The sequence below is a fragment of the Dermacentor albipictus genome, chromosome 4 (genome assembly GCF_038994185.2).
Source record: "Dermacentor albipictus isolate Rhodes 1998 colony chromosome 4, USDA_Dalb.pri_finalv2, whole genome shotgun sequence".
NCBI classification, from domain to species: Eukaryota; Metazoa; Arthropoda; class Arachnida; order Ixodida; family Ixodidae; genus Dermacentor; species Dermacentor albipictus.
The window spans coordinates 19,569,667-19,596,161 of NC_091824.1; the positions used below are offsets into that span (position 1 = coordinate 19,569,667).

Genomic DNA, 26,495 nt, shown 5'->3' on the forward strand with positions numbered 1-26,495 from the left:
CCGTTGCATGATTCGTGCAACCCCTGTTCATCGCTCGTTTGCCGTCTGCTCGGGTTGTGCACTTTTGTGCAGCCGTTCGGGCTCCTGAGAACGAGCTCCCTCTTCGTTCATCTGTCCTGCTTGTGGGGGCATGTTCACTATGCCTGTACCAGTCAGGCGCGTTGGGTTCTCACTAGCGACTTGCAACAGTTCGTAGAATTCTTCCAACTGTTTTACCGAACAGCGCAACTTCTTGCGCTGTGGTTTTCTTCTTTTCGTGTGTCCCGACTGTGCTGCTTGACGGACGTTATGGCAACGTCGCGGTGCGCCCACTCGTCGTCCACCGGCAGCATGTCCTGACGGAACGTAGCGTGCCCTGCCCGACCGCCATCATCGTCGTGGCCGGCGGCCATCTTTTTATCGAGTGCCATGTACGCAGCTCGGGAGCCCGTGTATCCGCCGTACCACGACCACCAGCAGCAGCACTCGGGCCTGCACATCCTCTGCCAGGTTCGTCGAGACCGCTCTATCCCGCATGCCTGATCGTTAACCACGACGTACGTGGAATTTAATTAGCGCCCAGAGCTTGCCATTATGCCTGCGGCACGCCATGCTGTTTGTTTGCGCAGTGGGTCAATTTGTGCTTACCGTATGTCTGAAACTATCTGTTACGGTGCAATTTTCGTCTATCTCTCACTGAAGTTATCGCGGCCTACAATTCGCGCGTCAACATCTCCAATAACATTTGTAACCTGTTGCAGCGGTGCTTCGGCATTGGTGTGTAGTCACGAACGTGCATATCTGTCGATGCACCAACATCATAGATCGCTTTTATTTTTACTGACAGAGTTCCCGAAAGACTTCCGCTAAGGACCTCTAGACCACCTCAAGTTACAGCAGCCTGTAAATATAGAGAACTCTACAGTTGGCGCCAGTTTTGCTGTACAGTTAGAATGTTTGGAAAGTGAATTGTACGGCTAAGTATAGAACACGAAAGCTGCATACATGCATGAGCTCAGGGCACGTTCCCTATATATGAATACACCAAGAACACGTGCCTATTGTATACTGCGGGACAAAATACTTATTTATATTTGACTATCTTCACTGCCGAAAATGCGTGGCCCGAGGTTCTCTGGGGTCATGAATACACTGCTGCAACAGTGGGCCTATCAATTGAAGTGCGAAGAGGAAATAACTGACCGGCACGCCCGCTGTGTGTAATTACATGGAAGTGTGACGTGTAATCGCTTAGTAACCGGTCTTTTAAGTACGGGGTAGCCTTGAGTGTACGTTTTGAAATGCGGATTAAGCCACTGTTACTAATGCAGAGGTGAACCTACAAACAGGACTGCCCATTGGTGCAGTTTCTGAATTGTTCGCGTTTGAAGTTATGCTGATAGTTCACGGATTATTTAACGAGGGCACATTGCGCCTTTGTCATGTGACTTTCGATACCATTGGATTTCGAAGCCTCGACTAATTTAGCATACGTCCGGAATAGACATTTCCGTAAGGCGTTCTAAAGTGAGCATTTCTTCATATACCATCGTCGCGTGTGCTCGTTGCCAATGCGTAGATTTTTGTTTAGTTACGGCAAAATTTAATTATCGCTCGAAATACTCGCTCATGGTGTGCCTGCAGTAACCGAACGTTAGGGTAAAATAAACGGATACCTCAGTGCATGCCAACCTATGACGCTCATAATGCGCACACATTCGGGGATTCGCGCTGCCTTGCGGGTGCTGCCTTTTCCATTCGCGGCACCACATCATCGCCATCGGGCCCTGATTAAGCACTGTGCATGAACTGTGGCGGCTGTACTGAAGCCATCCACGCTTTACTGGGCTAGTGACGTCCGATCGCTTAATCAAATGGTCCCATCCGATTCTCTGTCCTCCCCGACTGCATTTGCCTTCCCATGTCATACAGAGCACCAGCAATTCATCGTACGGGCTGCGTTTCTCTCTTTAAAAAGTTTCGCCTACAGTGTACACCTTTGGTTACTTTGTCCCTATTTCTTCCTTTTGAGTCGACTTGTTTCTGTAACGTTTCACTCATGCGTTCAGTTAACTAATTCCCCGTTTAAGGAGCTCAGCAATAATGTGGCTATACATATATATATTCTCTTATGCGAAATAAATATCCATTGCTTCAGTGGCTAGCTGCCAGTTGTAAACCTTGGTACCTTTGTCAAACTGCTGGACTTGGCGTGCCTATCGTCGCCATCGCGATATAGTTTCTTGCGCCACATTTGCAAGCGAAGCGTAGCCGCTATTACATTTCTCGGTTTCACTTCCTTAGTGTAAGTCGTGATGAATGCTGAAACACTGAAACATCACTCATCTAAAAGCGTCTGAAACTGTCACACTGTTCAGCCGACAAATATAATATAGCGCTGTAGTATTCAACTTTATTGCAGGGGTCCCTTTATGAAACCTTAAATATTAAGTTAGTTAAGACCGGTACGCTATTCCGAAACCATATGTTTATACATTTGGGGGGATAGGCTGATTATTACTAGAGAAAATGAAGGCCAAATTTCTCATTCTTGACATTTCTGACGAAACCTCATTGCCAGTGTGTCAGCGTGACGTCACGAACTTCAAACTATTTTGCCTTCGTTATTTTGGTCGTTCCGTTAGAACGCAGCAGTGTGTAGCCTTCCTTTACCGGTATTGTGTCCGCACAGACGATGTCCCAATGCATATGTTGGTGCCAGCGAAATAGATTGCAAAATGCATGACTTCACGGCGATCTGGTGAGGGCGGCGTCGCCACCCGTCTTTCGTTCTTGCATCTTTTCTGGCTTACGAAGCCTCCTCCCACAGGAAGAGTGGCACTTTTGCTATTTCTGAAACTCGGTTTGCTGATGCCGCCGACGAGAAGGGAGCGCTGATGTGGCAGTGATCAAGCTGAGGCTAGTGTATAGGGGTTCTTATAAAGGCCCCCCACCGTGCTCTCGAAGCTCAGCCAAAGGGCGGGTTGCTTTGGTAAGACCTCGCTTCAACAAACATCAATATAGACTCGAACAGGATGAACGAAATTCAGCTGAGTAGGCCGCAGGCGCTACATTAGAAAGGGCAGCTTCTTCTCCTCGTGCATGACTTTCGCGTTGTTTACCCTTACTAACGCATTACTAATTTAGAACCAACTAACCATAGCTTCTATCCCGGTTGCATTGTACCCTGTGCAATAAGGCGTTTCAGTTGATCAAACTCGGTATGAGACAACTTTCAGTTCTACGAAACGTTTCGGGACACCGCTGCACCTATATGCGGGGTCACCTGGGCCTATGCGTGAAATTGCCCGGCGGTAATACCGCTCAGCGGCACCACTTCCTGCACTGTCAAATCGCCCAAGGACTCGAAACGTGCCATCAGTTCATAATGAGGTCTTGCTAAAAGTGCGAGTGAGCCTAAAATTCCCTGTAATTGCGCGTATAAAAACGGTCCATAGACGTCTGAAGTTTCATTGAATTACGCGCGCGTTATTTGAGCCGTCCTGCAAATATACCGCTGTCAGAATCGTGGAGACAGTGTATAGATGCACCACCCAATCCCGTTCGCCCATTTCCGTGACGTCACGGCCGAGGCGAACTTATTTCAGTATCATAGTCGCTCAGGGACGGCGTTTTGGAGCGCGGAGGCACAGATTGGCTAGTGCAGTACGCTTTTGTGGGCGGAGCTCGTGCTGAATTCCTATAGGGTGTGACTGTGTCTAGTTCTTCGCCGCTTTGTCTTTTCCCGGACACGCGCGTGAGGATATAGGGATCCAGACCGCTGTCCCACGTGATCGTCGGGTGCCGTTCGCCCCCGTGCTGCACCAATCGCGTCGCCCTCGGGGCTCATCGCCTTCGCGATCATCGATGTTCGAGAGTCTGCTCGTCGACGTAGCCAGCCGGCGTGTAACGGTGGCTGCTCCCGGGCAGATTGTTTGCAAATGCGTCTCGGCTTTCTTCGCTCCTGCCGACAACCGTGTCGCCGGCTAATGAGTTCCGATTTGCTTGAGCAGCGATCCGTTTTCCGAGGACCGCTCCTTGAGCCGCCGTGGGGGGGCGCTGCGGGAGGTGTCGGCCGGGTCTTGAGATATGCAGAAGCTAAATGTCTCTGGCCGAATACCTCTAAATGTCCGCCTGATACTTGTGGGGAGAGGGACAGTGTTTTGGGATTTAATGTTAACGCTGTGAAATCTAGTTTTCCTTTAATTTGTGAGTTTAACTTGCGGCATAAAATGGGCGAAGCATCTTAAATGTATACATACATAATTGTTCTGTTCAGCCATGTCCAGCGGGGAGCCCAGGTGGGAACCATGGATGAGCAGATTGTAATCGGGTGGGCGTTTTGTGTGTGGTCCCACTTTCGACTGGTTGTGGCGCCTCGGTGAGCGCAGTCGGTCCACGAGAGTATACAGCGGTAGCTCTGCGAGAGAAGCTCGGCGAGAGTACAAGAGACAGGTCGTACCGATCAGCACTGATCATAAATAATTCAATGGGATAAGCTAATCGAAGATGAAAAAGTAAAGCGAACAGCAACGCTTAACACCAACACCGTGTCTAACGTCAAACTTTCCTCAACGGAAGCGCGACTGTGTAGTGGGGCACGACAGGAATTAGGTTGTGCGAAGCGCGTGGAAAGAGTCGTGGTTCCCGGAGTATAAACACTGCTCCAAGTTGAGTGGGGACAAGACTTTGGTGAAATGATTTTACAAGACCGCCTTTGTAGGTGCACGGGGAAACAGGGCAGTACGGGTATACTGCCCTGTGTACAGCCCTATAGGCTGGGAGTTCTTTGAGGTTGGGAAGGCTCGGAGCGAAATGTGCTTGTAAAAACGACTGAGGAACAAAAACAAATAAGCCGACAAAGTTATTCAGCTACAAACACCTCGACTCGCAGGGAAGTAATAGCAGTAGGAAACTGAATAAGCAGTGCACGAAAGCCCGATGGGCAGTGGCATAGGAAAGGGTGTGAAATGTAACGCATATGGATTTTTAAATGTTATATTCCATAGGCACTGGGTAGGAAGTCAGCTCTCGGAACTATATGGAACAGCAAACAATCAAATTAGGAGGGAAAAAGCGTATGATAATTCAAGTTGGCTAGTGCGCTACTGGGTGCCCGAGAACGCGGAGGCATGTGGGAAAACTTTCTTACCGCGATTCGCGCATAGCGCGTAGAAATGGTGCAGAAACCACTGAGAAAGTTCTGTTAGAATGTCAATGGTATCTATCAAACGAAAGATTGGTATGCATAGTTACCCCGTCCCAGGCCTTGAATATTGAGGACAGTATGGAAAAGGCAATGAATCTGCGGTGGAGATTAATATATGCTGTTGGAATTTCGGGGGCGCAAAGAGAAGGGGGGGTAAGCAATGCACTGAAGCGAACTTTCTATTTTTGAGTAATTTAACTAAGCGTATAAAAGTGTTTAAAGCTTAAAGAACCCAGAAAGTTATATCAAAAGTGTATCTCGTACATCATCGTCATGTGGCTGGGCACTTGAACCTCGCTCCATAGCGATGGGGTGCCAGTTGAGAGCAGGGCGGCCGACGCATTTCGAGAAAAAGAGCGCGAAATAATGACAAAATTAGTACACAGGACAGGTGCCCACTTGCGAGTGAATTTTTGCGCGAATGTTGATTTTTCTGTTTTTTTAGCTTTGGCATGTGAATCTGTATGAGCTTTGTATCTACCTTTCGACTGCGCATGTGCGCCCCCTCCGCCATCCCTAGAAACCACCATCAAATAAACATCGGGTTGTATAGCGCACAGGGAACGACCTCAAAAAGGCCAAGACAACTCCAGAGCGCGAACTGCCAGCAAAGGTTCATTTTCCCAGAGCATAATTTTTGTGTGTGTGTCGTCTTGTCCTTTTTGCGGTCGTTCCCTCTGGGCTATACAAGCCGATGATAATGAACCAACAAGGCCGAATTTCCATTACCTTGACAGCCATTAAATTTCATTTCTAAGTGAGCGTCTGTCCTATCCACGTCGTTTTCTTCCGCCCTTATTCCGCTCAACGGCACCACATGATGCACCAACTGGCCCAGCAGTCAACCATTCTGACTGAGTTTTAAATGCGTAAACATTTATATGCCTACCCAACGAGGAAGCCCGTCCGTCGCGTAAGACGAGCGCATTCAAGGTATAGGTCCGCAGCAACGAACGAATTGACCTTTGTGCTGCCTCTCGCTTCAATGCGAACTAAGCGGCGAGAACACAGCGCACACGAAGCTATCAGTGCTCGGCGCACACTGTTGCCATCGCAGACCGCTTTCAAGGTGGGCCCGCGCGGCCGTGCCAAACACAGGCGCCGCCGGAGTACGGTTGATCACGGTTGATAATAGTTCCCATCGAGAGGAAGCAACTGACGCATAGACTACGTCTACGTGCGAAGTCTACCCTGTGTGACACTTCGATTACGTCACGTACTACAGCACGCATCGGCCAGTGCTCATCTTCCACGAAGCAGCGGAGTCATCCAAACGCACCATCGTATAACATGAGTGAGCAGGGCCGCTGCTCGTCTCTTCGTCGTTTCATGCTGGTCTTAGTTAACATTTCGGTGTTGCAACCACGCTTCTCCGTTTTACGATTGTTTCGCGGTGTTTCTCGCAATTGTATGCTGCTGTGTTTGGTACGACGACGGAACCGCAGATGATTAGTAGCAAATGCCTACGCATTATTTAGGTTCTGCGTGTAATTTTCTTTTTATAACGAAAAGAATGACATTGGTATACTTAAAGACTCACTATTGGACCTGTTGGTCTTGCCCCGCTTGTTCCGTGCTCTTCTTGTCAGTTGTTTGCGCTCTTGTCCCCGATGTGAAACGCATCCAAGGTGCGGTACCACTGCAACATGCAGACTTAGATTCGTCGATGACGCCTCGCATACCTGCGTGCTCCAGTCCCTACCCGTGCTACCACATGCGCATTCTTCCTGGTATTCTCGTATTCGCGTGGGTTGCACTTCGTGTGACGCGATAGTCGATTCGTGTTCATGCTCGGGACGTATTTCTACGACGATTAACTGGAGACAGCAGCAGACGCGCTCATTGGCTGGTTGAGCAAAATCGGATGACGTAGTGCTCAACCAGCCAATAAGCTCATCTGATGTTGCTCAACCAGCCAATCAGCGCGCGACTGATGGCCAAGGCGGTAGTATCGCCGAAGTGGATCGTCGCAGAATACGTCCCTTGGTTTCTTCCTTCGCCGAGTTCGCTTGCGATTGAGCAGCTGTGTGTCGCTAGAGATTCGAGGGGTCGAAGAAAAAAGAAGCAACAGAATGTTAAAAAATCGTTTTTTTTTTTCTGATGATATCAAGTAGTAACAAATGGCCATAATTTATTCTGTAGAATGAGGTAAATAATTTGAACCTGAGGTTGGTGTCCCTCTGCGAGTATAAATGTTCATAATTAATGCCTCATTTCATTTATGTTGGTAATTTCATTTTCTTTTATGTCAGGTCGGATTAAAAACAACAGCAGTACCGCTTTTTACTCACCGACACTCAGAAAAGGCTGCCTTGAAAAGCCTAGTTATACGCATTTCCTACATTCGTGTCCCTGGACATTTGGGGTTGCACGTAGAACAGAACTAGCTCTTGCCTTTGCCCAGCGCGAAGATGGGCAATAAAAGAAATACGTATCGCCGTCAAGCACACACATTTATAATTTCCGCTGCAGTGTACCGCGGAATTGACTTGTGAATGTGTCATTAACTGCAGAGGGAGACTGTTGAAAAAAAAATTGGAGGAAGCTTAAGCTTCGCGTTTGAGTGGAACGTAATATCATTCAAAAATCCCTGATTGCTTCTCACGCTGGCGGAGAACGCTATCCACGAAGACGGGCTTTCCGGTAGAAACGCAGCCTCTTGCGTGGGCCGCGATGCGGCTGAGGCGAGCTCCATCTGGAGCTGTTGCAAGGAACCGGGTGCGCCGCTCTGTGGCCTCCAAGATATTGGCGCGCCGGCGCGTGCAAATAGTGGATGGCGTGGCCGGTCTATGAATGGTAGAAACGCTGGAAAAGGGGTTTGAGCTTTCGCGTAACAGAATTATGTTTTCTCGAATATTCAATTTACAGTCGGACGCTGTCATGTCTGCAGGTTCTGTGTGGTCGTACTTTACGATTTTTACTTTACGCTTCGACGCTAATTGAGCGACAAGAACTCGGCACACACAGAGGTATTGTCCGTGCGCAGATCGCTTTCAAGATACGGCACGCGCGACCGCTCAAATGACGCGGTTGCTGGCGGAGTAGAAGCCCCCTCCCTCCCGCGCTGTCTCCCCGCTTTCCTCCCTATCGCGCCCGCGATTGGCAGTTCCTCGTCGCGCCTAGTGGCGCCCGGTCGCGAAACACGCGGTGGCTGCCGGAGCATAAGGCCGTCCCCCCCCCCTTCCACCCTCCCACCCCTTACGACCTTTCGGGCGGCGGGAGACTGCGCGTTTCCTCTCCGCTTTCCTCCCTCGCGCGCGCTAGATTGAGCCGCCCCGATCGGCGGCTACACTGGCGTGCTTTCACTCGCACATACAGCATACGGCGCGCGGCGACGGTGTTATCACCTGTGGACTTCATACGGAACATCACAGCGACGGCAAAAATGCGTCTGGAGTGTTTATATAATTGCCATCGCAATTACAAGGCGCTATCGGCGACAGTTCGATATTTACCTATATAATATAGACGCATGCGTTTTACTTTATCGCGTTTTCTCCGAGCAACGTGATGTTACCGTAAGACGCATCGGACATCACGCGCCATTTTGCTTGCACGCATCTCGCCGCAAGAACTTACACAGCTCCTCGAAATAACGGACTAGCGAGTGGACAGGCACGCAACACAAGCAAAAAATCTGTATGTACAATAGGCAAAGTGCTGTACTATACGCAGTGCATCTGCCGTAGTGACTCAGTGTGTCCGGCGTTGTGCTGCTGAGCACGAGGTCGCGGATCCGTTTCCCGACTGCGGCAGCCGTATTTCGAGGGGTGGGTGGGTGCAAAAACGCTCTTCTACTGATTGCTCTCTCTTATTTTGAGTGTGAACCCGGCCCAGGCGATCAAAATTATTCTGGGGCCTTTCACTACGTCATCCCTCCTAGTCCTTCGTGCAATTGACGTTAAACGCCACAGTTTACTGCGGCAACGTACTTTGTCTTTTTGTGTGAAACGGACAAAAAGAATGCATACTATAGCGCTGATGCCAATTGGTCCCACGATGACCGAACGGACGACTCGTCTGGCACTCGTCGCTCTCCACCAGCTGCCGCTTCTGCAGCCGACGATGCTTTCGGTGAAGACCTGACAGGAAAGGGCGCGTGATAAGCCGTCGCGAGAAAACTGCCGAATCACTGCGCGGCGCGGTTCCAAACACGGGAGTCCGCGGCCGGCGTCACGTCTGGAAGGCGTCTGGCGCCCAGACATGTATCGTCTGGTCTGCGTGCCGTCTGCAGTCGGGCCCGCCGCTGCGAATGGGCCCGCTATGGGAGACCACGATCGACGCTATGATTATTTTTTGTGGCCCTCTGAATAAAAGAGTGGCGGGAACATAACGCCATGAAGCGCCGCCTTGTGACGCGCCGTGCAGTGCTATAGTCACGTTGGTATCTTCGGAACGAAGGGTGCGTGCGCGCCGCCTGTCGCATCGCGAATTGCTTCGAGTGACGCTGCTGCGAGCTGCCGTGACGATGCCTTCCCAGCGTGACTCGTCGGCGGCGGCGGTGACGCAGGCTGGTAGCCAGCACACCGGTGCCACCAGTTCTTACCTGAACCTGGATGACAAGAGCGTTCTCTGGAGCCGCCTGAGTGCCTTGCAAGTAATGGCGTCCGCTTCTTTGCCTAACGTATTGCGCGAGCGCGTAGGCCTAACCGGAACCAGCTTTCAACCGTGTCATGGTTTAGGATTGCGAGATGGCCTGATATGGTAGCGCCCCAGCTGGTGCCGCGTCGTGGCTGTATCATGACTGCACAGCTTTGTTTTGCGTTCGCTGCAGGCAGAGTAAATTGGAGACACGTTTAACCAGATCTTCAGCAACCTTTGTCAATGTATACTGATATCATTACTTGAAGAATCAGTTATATATCCCGGTGACGAACACTATAAGCTGTTTTCGGGCGTATGCGTTCACATTTTTTAACTGGTTTGCGACTTCGTTTGCAAGATATGTCCCAACCGTTTCGTTTTTTTCCGTTTCCACGGCGGTTTCTCATGTCTATACGCGGCGCACGCGCTGTTCGCTCGTCACAAGGGCATGTCCTCCGTTCACTCCGGTGATTTCGATCTTACTCGCGGTGCCACCATGCATTTCCGCAAGCAGCAAGATTTCGTGTGCTTGCTTGCGATATCAGCCACACGTGGACCGATTTGCGGAACCCGTTCAAACGTCGTAGTCTGTGCTGGAGCGCGATATCGGCATATGCGCACTTGGGGATACCACGATGTCTCAAAGAACTTGTAGAATCTGTGATGGAAATCGCTGGCACCTATGCACGGTGTAGCTCAGAAACCGGTGCACGCGCTAGCGGCAAGATCGTCTTGCCAGTGTATACACGAGCGATGTCGACCTATTCTCAGCGCACCGACGAGCCAAGTTTAGTGCTGTGGTTATTTATGGAGAACCGATGGTTGCTAGGGCATGGTGCACGCTTATTAAGTGTTCTCGCGCGCTTTCACGACGTGAGCGTAAGGAACTCGTCGCCCGTGAAGTTTTTGTGCCGGTAGCTGTCGCATCGCATTTCTACGGCGCGAAGCAGACGCATGCACAGAACGGGATGGCGTTAGTTCGCGGTTCATATTCCGTGGTTTACGTGTAGTTGCCGTGCTTGCAACGAGCGCTGTGAAAAGTCGCGTTTGTGGTAAAATTGCGTGGAATTGGAAGCTCCGCTGGCGCGGCCACAACTTCCGAAACTTGCGCGTGGTGACAGCTGTCTGTTGATGAGGGGCGGTATTCTGGGGCGGTCACTTTCGGCGATAGATTTGAGGTTTGGCGAGAGTCCGTCCGCGAGAGCTTCTCTCTCGCACGAATGGCCTCCAGCAAAACGTACGGACGCAGACGGACAGGAAGGGACGGCGACACACGGCCTGACCGTGCCAGTAGTTCTGCTGGAAGCCATCTGTGCTATGTGCAGCCAACGGGCTCAGGCAAACACTATTACGAAGCTTCGTTCTCGCATTTTCCCGACCCTTGTGCGCACGCGTCGAGTGCCTAATATCGCGAAATGTTGGGATCTGCCAGCACTGGTGTCTCCGAAAGCGATCGTCTGGGAATACGTCCCCGTGCAGACGAAGAGATTGAAAAGAGAGAGATGAGCGAGCGAGCGAAATGAGACGTCAAGAAAAAAACAAGTTGCCGCTTGACGGGGCAGCGCCTGTGTAGCTTGTACGAATGCCACAGGCGTTCTGTTTAACCGCGCCCGTTTCTGGCGGCGTGAGCCTGCATGCAAGACGCCGATGCGAAGCATGATCCCACATAGATGAGTTTGCCCAGCGCCCGCTTCCGATTCGCTGCCTTTCTTTCGCTGTTCATTGACATTGTTCTGCCGCTTGAGTTTCGCCCCTTGCCCCGCCGGCCGCATACGATCGCGGCCATCACGGGAAAACCGTGTAGACGAAGCTTCTCTTCTGTTCTCATTTTTTGTTTTACCGTGCTTTAGTATTTGTAAGATTAAGAATAAAGAGGCCACATTATAGCTGTTGCTGCTGCCTTTTTAAGTTACCTGTTAGATCACGCCTGACCGTAACCGCAGGAGATGTTAGCTCCTTCAGGGAAGGGGCGTAATTCTACGCAATTTACGTAATTTTTTCTTTTTATTTTTCAGTTTTGCAGTGAAATTACTGCCTGTATTGATCCCTTTGATTCCTACGTACGCGACATGTTCTATTCTTTCGAGAAATATTCAGGGCCTTACTCTAGGGTAGTCACTCGAGACAATATCTTTCCAAGCTGCCTCAAAGACGGGCGTTCGCACATTGTATGTCACCAGTGATTTATTGTGGATGCAAAGAGAGCACTGGCGTAGTTTTCTCTGTGGCCGAATTTTAACGTGACCCGATTGCTATGGGGGGTTTAAACAGTCGATATGGCAGATTGTGGTTCTCTATTACGGCTCATAAAATAATGAAGAATCGCGTGCGTGTTATGTTCGTCGTGACCGAATGACTATACTATATAGCCTCGACCTCTTTTTACTCGCGCATTTAAAAGCACCACTTTCAGTTTGCGACGCGTTACCGTTTGCGTCGTTTTCGCTCTCAAGAAAATCGCTGTGGCGCGCAAGTGGCGGCATTTGAGTGGTGTCACGGGCTTTCAAGCATGAAATATATATATATATATATATATATATATATATATATATATATATATAAGAATGGTAACGCGGTCGCAAACAATCGAAAGTTGTGTTTTTGAGTGTGCTTTACAAACCTTGCATTGGCGTTGTGGCCGTGAAGTCGCTCACTTTAAAATGTTAATAATTACGAATTACTATAATTAAAAAATCCCGGGGCGCCTCCTGGAAGGTCCTAAAATATACCGTTCGTTTCGTGCGCACAGACAGCTTTTCTCTCTCTCTCTTTTTTAACAAAGCCGCTTTTGGTTTTGTCTAAATTTATTGAAGTGTAAAATAGTTTTCTTAATTGCTCCTCTGTCTTCCCTCCGCCGCCGTTCACGTGTCGGCAGTAGTAGGTTGACAGTTGCAATGCTTTCAGCAGTAGCTTATTTTCCTTCCTTCATATGTATGAACAACTACACTTTGGTTTAAGCGACGGGCAGAGCGCCTGCTATATACGGCGATGTGTAGCTCGCCTCATCGCATAATGACCTCGAAACATTTCAGTCGCTTGTGTATCTGCTACTACTGAACCGTTTTGAGATGTTCTTGTGGCAGTGTGCTATGTGGGCGGCGTCTCACATCCTAGTGTATTGCCAAATTTTATGACAGGGCCTGTTGAAAAGGTCCGTTAAATAGGAACTTGCGCAGGACATAGATAGCACACAATATAGGCATGATTCCCGATAGTTCCCAACCTTCGGACTATGATTTCGCTGCCGTTATTTTACAGCGAAGCTGTATGTGGCTAGGGTTCCGTGTGTCTTTTCGTGTCCGTGCGTCAGTAGTTACAAAAAAAGGGGTGAGCGGGGGCCGATCCCGGACATTGGGCAATACCGAGCCGACCCGCGGCGGAGGTGAAGCAGGCTTCAAGCACCCCGCCTCTTATAATAATAATAATAAATAATGATAACAACTGAAATAAATAAATAAAGGTTTCCTTGTATGTTTCGTGTTTGTGTGTCAACAATAAAAAAGGTGAACGGGGGCCGATCCCGGAGATTGGGCAATACCGGGCGGGCCAATAATAATAATAATAATAATAATAATAATAATAAACAAATCATTATGCATGGTATACTGGACTCGTTTGTAACCGCACATGGACTCACGAGTAGGAGGCAGTGCCATATATGCAAAAGACAAAATGTACACCCTTAAGCAAAAGTATACGGACCACAGGGTCGCCGAAAAAAAACATTTTTTCGTAGTTAACACGCATAAACGGAAACTGACGAGGGCACTAGAAAATTCGTAATGCCATGTTTGGACTGCAATCCTTAATTTCAAGTTGCGTTCACAGACAGCGCAGAAAATTATATCGCACAATCCCTGGTCCGTATACTTTTGCTCACGGGTGTACAACCATACAACCTTGACTCGCAAGAGGACAGTGCCACCGACTGGGGATGCATGTGCCGTACAAACGGAAGACGGCATTGTGATATCCACTGTGTATATATATTCAGGGACACGCAAGTGTCACATAGAGAAGTTCATGACCACGCACTTTGCATGGTTTAGCCGTGGTGGCACTACCCCTGTGATCATCGTTGTAGACTTAAATGTGGACATTTCAAAAGTAGACAAGAAATGGTTCGCCCAGTTTGTGCTAGAAGAGTAGTTTCAAGTTCCACACCAATCCAAGTCACCCAACTGCTCAACGACGGTCGTGTGTAGATTTAACTTTGTCCCAGAATCTGTCTAAGGTTATAATCGAACCCGTAAGTATATATCACAGTTATCACAAAGCTATCCTCAGTACCATTACCAAGTGATGAATATAAATGTGTACCCTTGTCTAAGCCTATGTGCTACAGCTTGGCTTCTCCTTGGCTTGGATCCACCTTTGCAATGGCTCGTCAGCTTTTCGTACCATATGAAAGAGACTGTTTCGATTGTGTTCAGAACGAAGAGACCACACTCTGTTATAACCCTGTGTCCAGCTGCGAAGCTTTCGGCGCACGTTTTCAGCTTCACGCTCAAACAAAATCTGAACGCGCTATCGCGTAGCAATCGCGCTTGGCAATCTGCATGTGTGTCGTTTTGAGCTGCACGCTGATATAATCTCGACCGGGTGAAGTGGGTCTTCACCGCAGGAATCGGGAAACGACAACGAAGCCGGGCATAGTGATGATAAAAAAGAAAATTAGAAAAGGTTGTGTTCTCTTCATTGGTACGTGGATGTGGCTCTCCGCTGAGTCTCGAGCGGTTCTGTTTGACACATGGGCCAGCACGGCCTAAAATGACCACTGGTGGTCCCGTCGCTGTCTTCCTCCAGAGCCTTTCCCTTGTGCCCGTCCCGGGTGTCAGCTCGGGTAAAAGTGTGACGTCGTCTTGACGTTTGGTTTCTGCTTCTATCCTTTTGCGTCGGCTCGTGGAGAACGAGGTCGCGTCGATTCGGAGAAGGACAACTATGTTGACGTGGGGACGCCCGTTTGAATGCTTCTCACACCTGACAGGTCGATCATAACAGCGCAGGCTTTGTGCGTGTCTTGGAGACCACAAGTAGCAGACAACACTGTATGGACAAAAACCGACGTGCGCATCCCAGATTTTTTGTTCTTGAGAAGATCGCGGCGGTCCGTCGTGAGAGCCTATGTTGCTGCTGTTCGTAGCGTAATCGAGTTCGCAACCCAAGTAATCGCTCAACTCGGCCGATCAACGGTATTTATATCGCTACTGCCTCGGCCGCCTGCGAGCTTCGCGCGTTGCCTTATCTGCGCTGCGTGTGCCGCTGGCTTGGCTTGGCTACTGGGAGTTGGCCGAATATGCTATGCTAATGCACTCGACTGTTTTTTGTGGCGTATCAAGCTGGCACCGCCAGCGCTAGTGTTTCTTTTTTTTTTCTTCTTCTTTGAAAACCGACATCACTGAAAGATCCGGCCGTCAGACGACCGACATCTTCCCGGTCAGTCGCAGGGACGACGTCCGATCCGACGTTTTAGAACGACCAAAGTAACCCTCCCGTTCCCGCTTTTTTTCCCATTCCGGCTTGTCGTACGGCGGATTGGACTCAGAACCGTTGTAGAAAGAATAATTTAAGTTAATAATGTATGGGGTTTTACGTGCCAAAACTACTTTCTGATTATGAGGCACGCCGTAGTGGGGGACTCCGGAAATTTTGACCACCTGGGGTTCTTTAACGTGCACCTAAATCTAAGTACACGGGTGTTTTCGCATTTCGCCCCCATCGAAATGCGGCCGTGGCTAGTATTCGATCCCGCGACCTCGTGCTCAGCAGCCTAACACCGTAGCCACTGAGCAACCACGGCGGGTAATAATTTAAGTTAAAAACACGCTCTACTACCTTCGAGAGCCACATACCCAGCCTATTGCTTCTATCTTTTCTTTTTTTTTTTTTTCTGCTGCCCAACTGATTTTGACGTATGGGCTGCGCATGGTCGAAGAGCTCTTTGGGAGTTGCTTTACCCTACCACTAGAATATTGCGTTCGAAAGAAACCTTTTATCTTCATCTGGGAGCTTTAATTTCGCGCAATTGGTTATTCTCTGCAACATTGCCGAACTGTTCTCTAAGCACGATCTCGTTGCAAAGAGCAACGATTGCGGAAACTACGAGTGCGGGGTGAGGTGGTGGTCGTAGCGACGAGAGCTCTGGAGCAGCGCTCGGCTCAGCTCTGCTGGAGACAAGCGTATGTGAGGTGCCTCTTTTAGGGCTCGGCAATGTGCATGCGTCGGCATCCACCACAGTGTCCACTCTTTGGCCACGTTTGCGGACACACGCAGTTGACTCTTTAGAACACGAGGTCACAGGTTCGATTATTCCTCTGCCGCGGCCTCCTCGGTTCTCCTCGAGAAGGCCCGTTCGAAATTTTAGCTATATGTACATTCAAAGTCTGTAAGCGCCTTCAAGGAAATGTTCTGGCACTGGAAACGTTCTCAACTCTTTCGCGTGTGGTATATCGAAAAGAAGGAAATGTTGCGACGGGATGGGGATAGGAGGCGGGCTACCTTCCCTGCAGCGTAAGTTGTCTCATATTTCCACGCAACAAGAATGTCCCATCGCCTTGACTAGCGGCGGCAATGTAACGTTCCTCTGCTGAGGACAAAACCCACGCTTATGTCGGGAGCCTTTTCTATTTTCGTTTCTTGCTGAGCGGCGCATTTCTAGTGGCGGTTCTTCCGCCATCTCTGTTTCACGGGAGCCGACGGGAATCTCCGTGTTCGCTGCAGCTGCGGCTTGTGACGAAATAGGCGACACCTGTGACGTTTGTTCTCTCGATGAAACCGGCTGCTCTAAGAATGAAAATGCGCGGCCATTCGTTTGACACCCCGACTGTTTTCACGTCGTGACCGTATTTTATAACGGTCCATATCGTTTATCATTTTTGTCTTTGTCATTGGCCCAGGGACATGACTCGCGCGCTGGCGTTATCGCGGGGATTTGCCACTTGCGCGCCGCGCGATAATGACGGAAAGTAGGATGGAACGCTACGGAATACGAGCCCCGGGCCCGTTGAGAGGCCCATCACGAAGCTCCCGGTGGTCCGAATCGATCCTGGCAAACTTCCGAGGAGGGCAGCAGCGCGGGCCCGACGGCGCGTGGCGGGCGCGCACACGCTGCCGGCGGGCAGCAGCCGACGCCTGGCGGGAGCGGAGGCACGCGCTCATTAGCGGTCGCACCGCCGCCATTGTCCTCCTCCGATCAGCCGAAGGATGGCCACGCATGGGCGGCCGCGTCGAAAGGCGTCCGTCCCGTCTTGCCTTTCGCTTCCTCGTGCCGACACCCAAATCTAACCGCGGCCTTATTATCACGTGCCTCTTCAGCGTAGGTTATTTTTGGGAAGGCCGTCATGCTTTGCGCGCATCGCCGCGTGGAAACGGCGTGAACTGACTGGCAGGACCAGGAATCCTGGTCTCTGTGAACTTGCCTGGGTGGTGGATTTTATAGGCATCCCTTTTGAAACAGAGCAGCTAGTGGCCAGTGTTGCCAAGCTCGCTAACTTTGTACTTTGATTGGGTTTGTTCTCCGCACTTAGGGTCCTTGGCTTTTGCAAATGGCACATCATCGTTTCTCTAGCGTTTAGTGGAGTAAACTTGAAATGGGGACAGTTGGAAGTCAGGACACACACAAGTGCTAACTTTCGACAGAGGTGTACTGGAAGCCAGATCAAAAGATTATGTGCCCAAAACATTTTACAAGTCTATTAACGTGAGAGCCTTGGCTAGTTGGTTATTCATAGTTAGGCAGGAACAGGGCCGAGGAGACGGACAACGGGAAGGCACATAGAAAGTGTAGCATGTCGTTTTCTGTGCGTCTTCATCCATGTCCTGAGCATTTCTCCCACCCAAACAAAGTTTGCACGAACTAAGTGGCACCAAGAGATTACAGTTCTTTTCTTGATTAAAGAAAGTGAAGGAGTGCAAACACATTTGAGGCCAAGCTTATCAATTTTTGCAGCTTCAAATATTAATCTAGTCATTTCATCTTTGTGAATACACATCAAAGCAGTTGTGGAACTGAGGCATGCAACCAAGCCCAGAATGGGTTAGTACTCCTTTGCTTTCTTTGTCAAGGCAAGAGTTATAATTTCTTGCAGCCTCTTTTGTTTGTGCATGTGTTGTATGATAGTTTTGAGCTTATATAAATATGTGATCTAGCTTCCAATAGACCATTGCTGAAATTTTGCATGCATATTGTATTCTATCTCTGTCTAAAGTTTTTTGTGCTAAACACTAGAAAAGATGTTGGTCTTTTCACGCCAACTGTCCCAACTGTGGCACTCAACAAAAATAATTTCTCTAAATGAATTACGGAAAAATTACACGTATATAATCATTACTTGAACAGTATTTCTGCGAAACATTTTGAATGGAAAAAAATTTTTGGCCACGTGAGCGCCATTTGAATTTCACGAAATTATGGAAAACCAGGTGCGAGAAAGAAATTTGCCAAAAATCTACCGTCTTGCGCATTATTTCGAAATTTGGGGTTTTGCATTGTTTGAACATTGTTCTTTCATTATAAAACAGTTTCACAAAATAACTTCATGTTTTTCACTCCTTCGCACCGAGGTGAAAATGCACGAATTATAGCGTTTCTGCGAAAATTTTCACAAAAGATGGTCTGGGGAAGAAACCTGGAATCACTTTTATAGAACTGTCACTAATGCTTACCATCTTCTGAAATTTATTTTCACCTGTGTGACCTGACCACAGGCTCCAAAATAAAAGCCTGAATTTGGCAAAAATGCTATACTGGCCAATTTTAAACGTTAGTAACACACTAAGGTGTCCATAAAAAAATAAGCAGAAGAGCGGATATCATCGAGAAGAATAGCAACTTTTGAAACGGAAATTTTAATCAAAGTATTTGCATGTTCATTTAGAAAAAAAATTATTGAATTTGAGTCCCACCGTTTCATTACTTTAGTTCGTGCTTCCTCTTCCCCTGATAGCATGTTGGCGGGAAATACAAACCAGTGTGGTGTGCATGGTGGTCGGTCTGTGTGGCGAGGCATAAAATAGGATATCACCAGAAGTTCGTAAGAATTTGAATCTTGAAGGTACGCTTACCATAGATCGACATTGCGCACTTCCATGCTACTAATGTTGTCTCATGTGGGAGAAACTGGCTGTCGTTAGTTAATTGAAATCAGCAGTGGTAAATGGTGCGGTAATCTTTACACAAATGGCATGGCTTTGTTTATGGTTGTGTTCGAAAACAGCATAGGATGTGTGTTGTTTGAACCTACCAATTCAACACTTTCTGAGGCTCAAGAAAATCGATGTCCTGAAGGACTATTCCTATGGCCTGATTTCTTTGTATAAAACTTGCAGTATTGTATATTATGAAACCTGCACTTGTGTGCCTGAAGTGAGGAATGTGACAAAATAGGAAGGCAGCATCACTAGAGCTTGTCAGCTGCTAAATTGAGTCTGCCCCTAGTTCTTTCTGTGACCATGTGTTGTGATTCAGTTCCTTTTCTCTGTTGCCCATAATCAAGGTAGAGGCAGGTAGCATGATGTTATGCGCAGCAGCAATGTTTAGGTGATGATGCCATCCCTGCTACTCAAATAAATCCATGAAGGGCATTGAAGAAAGATGAAAGGCTTATGGAGAAAGGACATTGTAGAGAATATTGTAACCAACAGATGGAGAAGCTCTTCCTTGGAACACTAAATTATTCCTGACTAAGCAATGCTGAGCAACTCGATGGGCTTTGTTCACACTTTCAGGGGCTTTTTGCTTCCTTTTAAATGCCTCACATGTTCTGTTCAGTCACATCATATCAAGGGCTGCGATTCAAACACACACAAGCCACTGGTCCTTTGACATATGCTGGGGTGACATGCGTGGTCCAGCATTGCTTTGCAGTGGCTTCCTTGACATGTGACGTAGCGACATCCTTTGATTGTGTAAAACTGCTCATGGCAATATGAGAAGAAAGAACTTGGAGTCTTACATGTTGACCGTTCATGAAAATAAGCAAACATGTGCAAATGATACCGTGCATGGTTTGCAGCAACCACTGCTCAGGAAAACGTGAAACACAACTGTCTTCTTAGTGCCATTTAGAACAGTATATCTCCTTGCAGCTCACATACCTTCATGATATCAAAAGATGTCATGGTCTACAAGAATCTACTTTTATGTACCGAGCTTCTTATACGTTGTGCTTATATTTAGTAGTTTTTCTGTAGCCTTAAACAGTGGGCGAGTGCAGTCTGGGGCTTTGTAGGTTAGGAAGCGATGGCAGTGCTTGTTTACAACATTGTTTATTGATCTAATTCTGGGGTTTTACATGCCGAAACCATGATGTGGTTACGAGGCACATCGTAGGGGGGAACCTGGAACTCTTTTTAACGTACACCCAATGCACAACATGTGGGCATCTTTTGCATTTCTAAGTGGAAACAGAGCTAATATGGCACAGACATTTTCTAGTCCTCACCTCATCGTATGAAGTCCTGGCATGGCTATTTTTGTAAGAGGGGCAATGGTTCTGTGTAGTTCACAGCACATCCCAAATGAACACAGCACTTGGACGAGACAGAAAGAGCGGACGCGAAAAGTACTTGGCGTTGAAAAGAGCCGTGTAGCAATACACTTCAGTGGGATATATAATTGGGCTATGACCAAATAAAAACGGCACGTAATCATTGCTACATTAATGATACGTGCCGTTTTTATTTGGTGGTATAGCTGTTTCCAAAAAGAATTAGGCATTGAAGTAATGCTGTGTGGACTAAAGGTGATCCCATGTGAGCATCTACTTAAAAGCACTAGGAGCAATGGTATGCTACCACTGTTTCTATGTAAACCAATGCCAACAGTGCACAGAAAGTGTGCTTTCATTCTCTGATGGAAAGGTGTCTAGTTGATGTTTAAAACACACTGGATATATTCTTGCCCATTGCTTTCGGCATCAGTTGTCCAATGGGGATGTTCTAGTAATGAGATAACTGAAATCTTTTAGTTGGCTTTTGACTATTCTGGCTCAAGTTGATTCAGTATGATCAACCTGACCTTTTATGTGCATTCCAGCATGCCTACTGCAGATTATGCTGGGGCACTTTACTTTCTTTTAAATTAACTTTTATTTCTTTGCAGTATGCCAATACATGGCCTTCGAGATTGTGACTCGCCATGCTGTTGCAGCAGCAGAAGGCTGCAATCGCAGAGGCCATACAAAACTGATTCACATGTGGAACCTTGCCACAAATTTGGACAGTATTTAGTGAAAATATGAAGCTTGAATAACACTGCCAGACCTGTTTTTGATACCATGAGCAAGTCGTAGCACAGTGGCAGAGCTGTTCTTATATTTTAATGTGAAGCATTTGTAGGATCACTCCCTGGGTTTTCTTCCTACATCCAGCTGGGTAGCTTCAGTTGCACAATAATTGAAAGGTTGTCTGTCTGGTGGCTGAATTTGAACCAGGCTCATCGGCACAGAAGCCCGATGCTGAGCCCACTAGGCTGAGGATGCATGCACAGCACGAGAGAACAGCCTTACTAGTTCTCTCCTCGTGCAAACTAACACTTTGAGACGCCTGCTGCATTGCATTGCATTGCAAGAATTATGTCGAGCATGCCAGATTCATCCATTCCTTCTATGTGGTAGATAGCACAATTATTGTCCTTAAGCTGGATTATTCCAACGGGCAGACATTACTAACATCAGGAATTGAAACACATATTCAACAAATAAAAAAAAAATTACTAATGAACTTACTTTACGGCACATATTGCAATATACGAATTGTAGCTGGTGCACTTGCAGAAGGTATACACTTGAAATGAATTTACAAGATGACTCCAGTTTCGATATTTTATTTCCTCAAGTGTGGGATGAAATACATGGGCATTCCAGTTACTTTTATGCTTCGATGCATAAAAGAGCGTTTTGCTTAAAGAGTGAGTGGAACAACTGCGCATTTTTAGGGTGAGTTTGATGGCGCATATCTCCGAACTGATGTCATTCTGGGAATTAACTCCAACTGGATACACCTTGCAAACACACCACCTACAATTCTTAAAGTGCAATATGTGCCGTAAGCTAATTAAGGAATTAATTAGTGAAACATTGTTCATCATTTACAAGGTGTTTAGATTTCTCATACAAGTAGTGTTGGCCTTTCTGGATATTTGAGCTTAAGGAAGTTAACTAGAATTATGTTATCTGCAACTGGCAATTTTAAAAAATTCCTTAAAACTTAGAAATGATAAACTTGACAAGAATTCACGTTTAGCCTTGTTGATGCGATATCTTTGATATAGTGTTTTGGTGTGGAAACTTTTTCATACAAATCAGGAAGGGACACCCACAAACACTAATAGTGCTTGTGTGTGTGTCCCTTCCTGTGTCCATGTTAAAAAGTTCCTTCACTAGAACCTTAAAACTGACCACCCCATATATACGACAAAAGCAAGACACAATATTTGCGAGACGTTCGTGCACACCTGTGCCTCTTGCTGTCATGCCTGTGTGGACTGCGAGTTGCAACCATGTAACACGTTTAACAACAGCGAACGTCATAACAGCATAAGACTGAGTTGGGACAAGTACATGTACGTGAAATTCTGTGTTTATGGTTATCAACACCGACACAAAAACTATGCATTGTGTCATCATTAGACAATGCTTCATATAACATTGATTCCCGCATGGCATGGGATTTCCATAAGTACTTTTTCTCCTCTTTTTGATGCTAAATCTCATTTGTTTTTATTACTACAAGAGAGTCAGTGTTGTCGGGTTATGTAGTGCAACTGTTTGTGATAATTCTGCTTGCCTTCTCCTGCAGGCAGCAGACCTGTATCCTGCTGACGACTGTTGGGGAGGCTCCGAGCAGAGAGACCTCGGTGCAGATAAGGGCCCTGCCTTGGCCAATGGAGGTCCGCCACCTCACAACTACACAGACCCGTTCCCGGGCGTCCTCCTTAACAATGCCACGCTGGGTCCCCCACCTGTGGACCACAGCAGTGCTTACCTGCATGGAGCTGGAGCCTTTGGTGCGTTATCAGAAAGTCTCTGTCATAGGTTTGGATTGCAGGAGGGAAATCTCCAGAGGAGTAAAAATGTGTTCGAGTTGCCTACAGCAGCCAGACCGAAGTCATGTCAAGGAGCTTTCTATTGGCCTTCAAATGAAAAGTATATAATCACTATGTTCTACCAGCTCTATTCTGGGGGGTTGAAGAAGAATGAGAAGACAATATATTTAAATGATGGCTCGAGGCCTATTTGGAGAAGTGGGCAAACCACTGTGATTGCTAGTGGTTGTGGTGTTGGGCTGCTGAGAACGAGTTCGTGGCATCAAATACCAGCCATGGTGGCTGCATTTTGATGGGGGCGAAATGCGAAAACACTTCTGCGGTTAGATTTAGGTGCCCGTTGAAGAACCCTGGTAATCTAAATTTCTGGAGTCCCCTACTACGGCATGCCTCAAAATCATACCGGGGTTTTGGCTTGGGAAACCACGTAATTTTTCTTTTAGAAGGGGGCAAAGGAGATTGGTCTAAGCATAACCCACTGTGGAAGTTCAGAACCATTGACTATTGGGCCAGTTGGTGTATCATGTGTTGCTGAGCGGAATTACAGCTACGGAAGCTTCACATGCGAAGCTTCATAGTGAGTTAAAGGGGTACTGACTGATTAGGTAGCTGTCTACTCCATAATTACGATGCGAAGCCTCCATTCCCCAAGCAAATAAAAATAAAATCAATTACAGCGCCGTTTATGGAACCCATTCAAAATGCTGTCTAAGTACTGTGCAGTTTCAGATGTGAAAGAGGCTATTCACATGAAGGTGGCACTTGCATGGTATTAAAACTCAAGAGGACAGCCATCAGCCATAAACCTGGTTAAATTGACCAGGTATATCTGGAACTCATTCAGAAGGCACTCTGAGACCTAGCACCTTGACATGAAATCAACATAAAATTATTAAAGGAAATTTAAAGGGACTCTAAAGGTTACTATGAAGTCAAGTTAAAGTGATAAAGCAATGCTCTAGAATGTCTAAGGCGTCAATATAATCGCGAACAGATTTAGTAACCAAGAAGTTGAGGTAAATGCATGACACGATTTGAAACCCCCCAGCGACATTCTGGTGCTAGCTCGATGATGAAGGCACTCATCATAATTTATGTCACTAGTACTCAACTACTCGTACTAAAAGGATAATTTCATTAGGTTATAAGACGGAAGAAAATGCTACTTGTCTACCTGTGTTCGATTCTACAAATGTGCGAATATGTACAGCCATGACATACAGTTGCCGTCGTAGTAGTACACGACGACGCCGGCAGCGCGAGCCCTCAGCAGCAGGTCATGGTCATCAGTGCTTAAATCGCTGAAGTCGAGCCCAGCATCGCGAGCCAATGTGCCGTTGTCAGGGTCGTCCATTGCAACGAGCGTCGTGATAAAATAAAGAACCAGCTTATCGTCTCGCACTTTCCCTTCCGCTAGCCATCATAGTTCCGCTTTCGTGCTGCTGTCGGCTCTGTCTTGGCTCTGTTTCTGGCTGCGCGTTTCTCGTTTTGCCAGAAAAGCCGTAGCGCCGTCTGCGGACGCCGTTTTATGCACTGACGGCGCAACGTCACTATTGAATTCCAATGGCAGAGTCGGAGCAAGTTTTTCTGCTCGTTTCAGAGCAAGTTTGTTCCAATGACAGAATGAGGGCAGGAGTAAGGTGTTCCAATGAGAGAGTCGGAGGGGATTCAGAGCGGGAGTCACTCCGTGGAGCAGAAAAAGATGCTTTGCCAAAATCGGCTGAGTGGACCGGAACTCTGCGTGACTTATTTCCTTTACGTTTGTCTGCTGGGAGGCGCCACCAGTCACGACTCGCGAGGGAGCAAAAGCTGCTGCACGCTTGGCGAGATATCCATTCCGCACTTTTAAAGAAACAACAGGTGAACGGTGCTGAAGAGACAAGTGACCGGTGCGGCGGTGCTGGGAGCAAACAGCGGAAGGAAATGACAACATGCAAGGCATCCTGGGTAACTCGGCGATAGAAGTTCCGCTTCCGCCTAGCTCCGGCGGCGCAGGTTGTGTTCCACTCGCGGATTTGGAGGCGTTGCTCTGTGCCAGAGTCGAGTGCTCACTCGCGGAGTCCGTCGGCTGCTCCGACTCTGCCATTGGAATTCAACATATGAGACCACGACGTCACCACTCCTCGATCGGAGGGTGGGCGATTTGAACTGCGCTTAGAGGTACGCGGACGCTTCAGAACGCATTTTCTTTTAAAATGAGTCTCTTCTTCACATGAAACAAGTGTTTTGAGGTTTCTGGGATGCTATTTCAACAGTCCAAGTTGACTTAATATTAACCTTTAGTGTCCCTTTAAAGGAAGTAGCTTTGGGCAGGGCCATAGCCAGAAATGTTTCTGGGCGGGGGCACAAGGGTTTCACACTTCATTGATGAAGGGGAGCAGGGCTGGTGGGTGTCATCATGTACAGCATAATGCCAGCCATCCCTAGTACACAAATATTTCGGGGACACTCTCAATGTTACCCCCTCCTCCCTTTCCCTGTTTAGGCCCCTGGCTTTGGAAGAGTTAGTTCTGCATTACAACAAGCGCATAACTCTTGAGACAATGGCCACAAGAAGGCATTGTAGGGGTTTCCCTTTGCACCTGTGATTAGTCCCTTTTCTGGATCAGATCAGGCCAGAGGAGCAGCAGTTGCCAGCTGTGATGGTCGGAGCTGTGATCCATAGCCCCGGTACTAGCACCGAGTCTCAGAACACCAGTATAGGTCAACGGATACAGGAGCGAGTCTTTTGCTCTGAAGATGCTTATTTTCACCTCAGTTACAGAACAGTGGTAACAAGCAGCAAATAAACTGGCAGCAGCAGCTGAGCATTATAATTCTAATTGGAGGTAAGTGACGGGAGGCTGAGCATACTTCTACTCACCTCCTCCACTTTCTCTGCCCTAAAGCAATAAGTCGCTCATGGTGGCCGAAGTGCTGCAAAAGGAGACGGGGGCTGGTAGTTCCCCTGCTAGAACAAGTTGGGGCCAGTCGTATATTCCTCTTCCAAAGACGGGAGAATGGCGTTTCTCTCTCATCTGTGAGGAGGGGGAGCATCTCCATTTCTAAGAAAATGGAAAGAAGGAAAAGGCCTGCCACAGCTGCATTATTGCAGTGAGGCAAGAAAGGCAGTGGAAGTGGTGAAAGCACCCTTTCTGTGCAACCATCCTGTCAGTACATGCATAATTGGGATGCGTATGCATCCCCAAAAGGTGGGTAAATGTTGTGAAGGTAAAAGGAAACAGCTTTTCAGTTAATCAGCTGGATGCCAATGTCCCACTGTCCAGGAATCCTGCAGCTATGACAGCAAAGTAGGATGAAACAGAGGAAGGAAAGATCGAGGCATCGGTGGATCCTCTATTCCATTAAAGCAATTGCTGTGAACACCAGTCATGAGCCTACACGTCCTCAGTTCGTGTGTGTAGCACTTAAAATCACTTTTGAAACCACGGAAATATAACCTTTCTTTCAAATGGTTTTCGTGCACACTTCCCCATTCATTTGCCAAGGAACATTTCAAATCTATATTACATTCTATGTTTCTCTGTAATTCATTGCTAAATAGGAGATCATGATTATTCGCGGTGTCTCATACACACACTTTGCTGAAAACATGTACATATGCACAAAGCAAATGTCAGGGCATCTAAACTTGCTTATTCTGAACAATTTCTTGTAGAAGACATATAGTTACGAATA

The 26,495-nt window shown here is 47.7% G+C and overlaps 1 protein-coding gene across 3 annotated transcripts in view; it reads left to right on the top strand.

Moving 5' to 3' along the window:
- Nucleotides 1-26,495, top strand: part of cnc (NFE2 like bZIP transcription factor cap-n-collar) — a 181,657-nt gene that overhangs the window by 94,644 nt on the left and 60,518 nt on the right. For all 3 annotated transcript variants that reach the window (XM_065448127.2, XM_065448125.2, XM_065448126.2), the window contains one exon: nt 22,571-22,778. In XM_065448127.2, coding sequence (XP_065304199.2) covers nt 22,571-22,778 — 208 coding nt within the window. The remainder of the gene's footprint in view (nt 1-22,570; nt 22,779-26,495) is intronic.